This window comes from Folsomia candida, unplaced genomic scaffold, assembly GCF_002217175.1.
Source record: "Folsomia candida strain VU population unplaced genomic scaffold, ASM221717v1 Fcan01_Sc004, whole genome shotgun sequence".
Classification (NCBI taxonomy): domain Eukaryota; kingdom Metazoa; phylum Arthropoda; class Collembola; order Entomobryomorpha; family Isotomidae; genus Folsomia; species Folsomia candida.
The window spans coordinates 5,932,350-5,939,719 of record NW_019091196.1 but is presented as its reverse complement, the minus strand read 5'-3'; the positions used below and the strand labels follow the sequence as shown (position 1 = coordinate 5,939,719).

General features: G+C 31.5%; 1 protein-coding gene across 1 annotated transcript; it reads right to left on the bottom strand.

The window, feature by feature from the left end:
* Positions 1–857: 857 nt before the first annotated feature.
* Positions 858–7,002, bottom strand: LOC110848987 (putative SEC14-like protein 6). The gene is made up of 3 exons (XM_022096362.2): positions 6,000–7,002; positions 4,981–5,327; positions 858–2,376 (listed from the first exon to the last, which is right to left on the bottom strand). The coding sequence occupies exons 1-3, from the start codon at positions 6,491–6,493 to the stop codon at positions 1,976–1,978; spliced, it is 1,242 nt and encodes a 413-aa protein (XP_021952054.1). The 5' UTR covers positions 6,494–7,002; the 3' UTR covers positions 858–1,975.
* Between the last annotated feature and the right edge of the window lie 368 nt (positions 7,003–7,370).

Here is a 7,370-nt window from a genome sequence, read left to right as displayed (position 1 = left end):
CAAAATAGCTAACAAAATCAACATATTAAATTTGTCAAGCAAAATTGAAAAATTCTTAACTGAAGTTTATCAATGTATTTTGGATACCTTACAAAATACTCTAAACTGAAAAACATTTTTTTTTAATTTTCATTATTTTTCTTAGGTGAAGCTATGGTGATCTAATGATTAAAAAACACCTAAGTATGCATTTACTACAACGTTCAAAAGTGACAAAACCACATTACTTTACCATTTCTTAACCGATTTTTGCGAAATAAGTGCCGAGAGTTAATTATGATAGTCTAGTTTTGGATTCCAACTCGGTCGGTTGTGAGCCTACCCATTCCTAAGATATTCTCAAAAAACACCCTCCAAAAAGTGGCATTGCTTTATACGAAAAAATTGAGGACCTAAATCAAAAATGTACTGTGAAAAAAAGTTTCTAAATATTTTTAGCTTTCAATTAACTTTGAGATAATCAAAATCGGATAAGAAATGGCAACAATATTCATAAATGCAAGTACCACTGGTCACGTGGTATTGCTATATGGTTCGTTGCTATTGCAAGTATTTTAGTCGCACTTCCCTTCGCTTCACCTAAGCCGCCCGTTTTAGGGATCTATCTTGTATAAATTTAACCTGTCAAGAATCCTCAACCATTTTCAACCACACTTTCACTAAAATTATGCTCACTTCCGGTATCAATTAGCTCGACATCTTGTAAATCGTCGTCTTTAACTTCACCTTCTTCAACAACTTGAACATAATACTTCACCATTTTACATGGCTGAAACCTTATTCTCGGGATATCATTTACAGATTAAATTAGCATAAATTGATTTTTATTTTATGAAATCTATTTAAAAAATCCCGGATTGTTTAGATTAATGTTTTTATTAAAGACAAAGCCAAATCTAATCAAACTTTGTAATTATATTATATTTTATTTATTTTACAAATCGCGTTCAACTTTGCACATTTTTAAAAACGTAATTTGTTAATTTGCATTTTTTCATAAACTTAGAATGTTAACAGTTAACCCTCAGCAATTTTAAACCGTACTTTCACCAATATTATGCTAACATCAGGTATCAATTAGCTCGACATAAATGTAAATCGTCGTCGTCGGCGACGTCTTGGACACGTTACATATTTATTTGAAACTTTATTACCCTGATATAATTTACATACTAGATTTGCATAAATTGATTTTTATTTCATGAATTAACCCATAGCTATTTTTAATTAAAATTTGTCAAGAAAAAATTAAAATATGTAATTTGGTACCTCTAAAAAATTACTCTAAACAAATTTATTAACGGGACCTTATTTGCATGTTCAGTTTGTATAAAGTAATTTTTATTTTACTCAAAAAGATCCTGATTTTAAAATCAATTTTTCTATTTATATACATTACAATACCCACTAGTGGATACTGCCCAATCAATCTTTTTAAATTTTTTAAATTATGATAAATTTTATTTATTTGACGAATGACGTTCAGGTTTTCAATTTTAATGAAAATATTATTTTTTAAATTTGCATTATGTATTTCGTAAATTTAGCCTGTCAATAATTAACCCTCAATTATTTTCGACCACACGTTCACCAAAATTATGATCACTTCAACAATTATGACATCCTGTAAATCATCGTCTTCATCTTCACCCTGTTCAACAACTTGGACATAATACTAGCTCTTTTCGGCTTTGTGTAAATAGTTGAAACTTTATTACATGGATACCATTTACATATTAAATTTGCATAAATTGATTTTTATTTTATGAAATCTAATAAATTTATTTCAAAAATTCCCCATCTTTTATATCAAATTTTCTATTCGAAGCACGCCGTTGGATAATCTAATTAAGATTGCAATTTCTTTTATTTAATTTATATATTTTGCAAATGGCGTTCAACTTTTCATATTTAACAAAAAATTGGTTTTTTAATTTGCATTATTTCATCAATTTAACACTTCAGTAATTATCCTTCAACTATTTTCAACCGTACTTTTACCAATATTATGCTCACTTCCGGTATCAATCAGCTCGACATCTTGTAAATTATCGTCTTCATCCTCTTCCACAACTTGGACATAATACTTGACCATTTTCGCCTTGGTGTAGCTGAAACTGTTGTCAAAAACGAGCTGGTACTTTCCCACCGTTTCGCAAGTGATGGTTCCCTCCTGCATCGAATTGTGCGAGTCGAGCCGACGCCACGGCACGAGCGTGGAACCACGTGGACACACAACTTGAAATCCAATGTCGTGACCTTCCGTGTTAAAACGCCATCGGATCTCGGATCTTGATGAGGTTGTGAGGACGTCCATTTTATACTTGTCGCGGGCTCCGACTTTCACCTTTTTGAAGCCGTGAGAGTCAATGACATCTAAAAATAAGATAAGAAGGGAGGTCAAAGGTCAATTACAAAATTTCAGTTTTTATTATCGGATAAAAAATGGCCAAAGATTTTATGCAATTTTCAACTACACAATAACTACGGTAAAACCTGTATTTCATCTCTAATGACGTGTTTTCATATGTAAATTACAACTTTCCGGCATTAAAATCTTTCAATATTTTAATACCCAAGTTCAATAAATAATTTCCTTCGTGGTTACTGACCGAAGTAATTATACTTTCAGAATAAGATAAGGGGAGATCAATTATGAAATTTCAGTTTTAATCTTTTATCAGGTAAAAAATACCCAAATGTCTTTCCATTGTTCAATTGCAGAATTAAACATATTGAATCTGTAATTCGTTTATAATTACAACTTTTCTTAAATTATCACTTGGCGGCATTGAAATCTTATAAAAATTTTCGGTTTTTACTCGTCATCACTTAAAAATGCCCATAGACTTTTTTGTAATGTACATTAGACCAAGCAGGTCATGGTTTTAACATCTGTAATTCTTTTCAAATGATACACTTTCATAAGTTACAACTTTCGGCATTAAAATTTGACTTAAAAGTTAAAATTTAAAATTCAAAATTTAAAATATTTTAATACCGAAATTAAATAAATAATTAGCCACCGCGTGCTGACCGAAGTAGTTATACTTTTGAGAATCATGTTGCACATCAAATTTTCACTTGGAAAATTATTTCTGTCAATTTTTCGTCAAAATTTTTAATTTCACATAGCGAATCTCTTAAGAAAGTGGTAAGAAAATAACAAATATATATATTTTTTAATGCGTATCAAGTCAAGTGAGCACCTTGAATACAAAGGAATGAATTTCTTACATAAATGCGAGAAATTCCTGGAATAATTTTTCTTACGAAGTGCATTTTCAAAGCAAATTTCTGATTTCATTTTGAATTAATTTTGTTCAATCACACGATTACACGATCTTGTCACTCTGCAAAGTGTAAGAAAGGGAGTAGAAAAGTCCAAAATGTGAATTTAAAAATTTCACAGCTTTTTGCAATTGTTTTTACGAAATGTTGCATAATTACGAGATGATGATTAGTAAAGCACAAATATACAAGTTTGTCATGCAGTGACGCCATTGCAGAAAATTATAGGTTGTAAGAAAATGAATTCAATAATAATTAGATAGCAGTCTTGAAAGCCATGAAGTTTAATTCTTGTCCAAATAAAATTATGAAATTTTTTTAACACAATTTGTAAATTGTATTTGTGAAAAATGTGTAAATTCAAGTGGACACCTTGCATACAATTTCTTACATAAAGCAAGAAATATCTGAAATAATTTCTATTAAGAAGTGCATTTGAGAAGTAAATTTCTGGTTTTTCATGGTTTTAATTTTGGATTGAATTTCAATTTTGTGCTGAAAATATAATACTGGGAAAAATGATTTTTCTGTAAAAAAAACGTCCCTGCACGAAACGTATTTTTGACACATTATGCTTAAATCGTGCTGCATTTCCATTGACTGGTTACAATTTTTCAAAAAAACGTATCGAATTTGTACGAAACATGAGTAAATTAGAAGTGGAATGAAAATGAAAATTTGAGCTTTACCTACGATTTTATGTACCTAAACATTTTTATCTAAGACATGTAACAAACTTGAAAATTTTGATTCTTTGAGAAAGTTAAAGCCCATAAATAATTTTGTATAATTTAAAAATATTAACCTTCAATTAAGATGTAATCTTCAACTATTCATGCTTCGTGCTTAATAATTCGTGAATAATTCATAAATTATGAATCATAATTCGTGCTTCGTGGTTAATGCTACCAAAAATTTCGGTAGGAAATCATGCAATCAAATCACTATTGCTGAGGCCCTAAGAACTGAAACCTCCTACAAGAATTTTGAACAGAATTGAACACCTCAAATCGGCGACCAAAATTTGGAAAAAGTTTGAAAACCTCAAAATCGATGGCAGATAATAGAATAGAGGACTAAATGATTAATTCCCTCCCTGCTCTGTAGAATTAAAAACAAACTTCCCCCTAGCGTTTTTAACGTAATTAACTTGACAATTTTACCAACATGATTTTCGCTCGTAAAATTACTGGTGACAAAATTTATTGTGTTACGAACATTCGAGTCAACTACATAGATATTTCTCCAGAATTTCAGGTTTAATAAAATCTATTTTTTGCGGAATTCCATGCAAACTTCTGCCAATTCACCATTCTGATTAAGTACACTCCGCGGTTTGTAACGCATTAAACTGCATAAAACTTGTGTAAAATTATTGTACAAAATTTCACAAAATTGTATTTCTTGGCTTGGTAAATTTACGAAGTTGATTTTCGTTCGTAAAATTACTGGTGGAAAAGCTTATTAGGAATATTTGAGTCAACCACCAATTTCTCAAGAATTTCAACCCTAAATCTTAACTCTTATTTCACTGTGTAATTCCATGCAAATTTTTGCCAACTCCAAAATTTGCTTGCATCTTGTATCCAAAATTTTTGCCAACTCGAAAATTTGCATACATCTTCCATGCAAATTTTGGCCAACTCTGAAATTAGCATGCATCTCCCATGCAAATTTTTGCTAACTCACCATCCGTAAAATAACTGAGTGGTATGGGTCCATCCAACCAAACGTTGACATCGTCCGCCCCCCAGACGTCGGTGCTCTTCAGCGTGCCTCCCCACCGGACGGGAAGTTTATTCAACTGAGCACACCTTGACCTCAGGACGTCCTTCCATTCGTCCTCGTGCTGACCGTAAATGTCCATCTTCGCCAAGGTCTCTTTCGGCAGGAGATGCTTCACCAGTTTGAACGCCAGGGCGAATATCTTGGGCGCATTGATGATCAGCATGGACTTCAAAATTTCTGGATAATTCGCCTCCAATACTTTCTGTGTTTCCGCAATATATTCGCGAGCCGGTTTACATGTGAGTTCTCTGAAATGAAAAATAATTAGTGGCGCACATTAATTATCTGATAAATATCAAATTTTTTGGAAAATTTCAAAATACTTTTACAAAATAAATTTGTATCTCATTTGCATCTAATTTGTATCTTGGTTCAAATTTCGTAAAAAATCAGCATGAAATTTTCTAATCGAATTGAATAAAAATTGTATAACTTGGACGATTTTTGTGAAAAAAACTAAATGAATTAGATAAATAAATAGTTTAAAGATCACATATGGTACATTTATAACTAAATGTTTTTCTTGCAAATTATAACCAATTCGATATTTCTCTTTCAAAAATTGTCAATAATTTTGATAGAATTAGAAATTTGAAGCAAGTTTCCATTAAAATCAATCCCAATTTTTATATAGTAGTAAATATATAATTAACTTTACAAATTTTTACTTAATTTATTAGTAACGTTTTAAAAATTTGGAAAAACTCGGTGATAATTTTCGAAGAAAATATTTAAAGTTAAGTTTTTCAGTAATTCTAAAAGCTCGTAGTACCAAATTCATACAAAAAATGGGGGAAATTTTTCATTAAAAATTGGAATACATTTTCTAAACATACAAAAATTGAGCCAACTATTCATAAAAAATTGGAATCAATTTTCTAAAATAAAACAATAATCAAACTTATTAATTATCATCTCACTTAAACGAATACTGCTCCATGTCGATAATTTGGATCAGTTGTAACCCCCTTTTTCCTGTTTCGACCTCCTTGTCTCGCACGATTTTCACCATCGTTTCCATAAAGTACATATTGAACCTTAACAACCTCTCTATTCCGAGTTCCGGAATGTTGTCGCGATGATTGAAGCGACCCAGGGGCAAGCACATGATAGGATTTCCCTCGACATCATCCCCAAAAATGGCGACGGGGTAAATTCGCTTATATTTGAGGGGAACATCGTCCTCCTCTCGGTCTAAAATCCCGTCGATTCGGTTCTCCCGACGCCACGCGAGTGACGTCAGCAACATTTCTTGAGCTTTGGAAACGTCCAAATTTCTGGCTCGGAGCCATTTTACTAGATAATAGTCGTCCTCGAAGGTTTCGTTGAGTGGGGGTGAAACCTTCCCTGCGGTAAGGAGGGAACGCAATTGACCGATTTTTGCAATTTCTTCAGAGGTGAATTCGCGAACCATTTTTGGCAAGGTTTTTTTTCACTGATTTTTTCAATGTCAAAATTTCGTAGGGATAAAAATCTTCCTAATTTTTTTAAATCAAAACAAAATTGGCGACCATTCACTTGCACAAAAAAAATTTTGCAACAAAATCCCGATTACTTATTTTCTACTATTTTTTTGTTAACCTTAAAAAATCGCACATTTACAAATTTTGCAAAAGTTGCAATTTATACTCAACAATATAAATTCTCACAATTAAAAAAAAATTGTAACTTATTTTCTACTCTTTTTTCAATCCTATAAATTTTTCGCACATCTATACAATTTTTGCAACAATTGCAATTTCTACCCAAAAGTACACTTCCTACAAAGCAAATGCAAATCCTCACAATTTTAATCCACTATAACTAACTAACTAAATCAACCACTTAGCCTTAACCCGAATTAAGCTCGCATGACTGCACGCGTGTCAAATGAAATGTCTCCACAAAAAATTCAGCCGTTTAATGAGTGGTTTCACATTCAGCAAGTTCTTTTTTTCCCTGTCATCAATTGTGATCAATGGTTTCATTTCATAATTTAATGATACTTTATTACCGTCATCGTTCACAACATGAAATGCATCCTCAGGTCAATCATGCGATTCTATTGTGTAAAAAATGATTGTAATAATCCAATAGAATTGTGTAATGGACACGGCATGAAAATATTTAAATGCATCGAATTTTATTTTGGACGGGGTGTAAATTTCCTGGGAATTTATTATTGTGATACAAATTCCGGGTTGATCTGTCAAATCATAAATTTTCACGAGTTTCATCGTAAAAATAAAAAAATACGAATTCTTAAACTAATGATCTGTGTAACTGACAATTTCAAATACGTTTCAAAAATT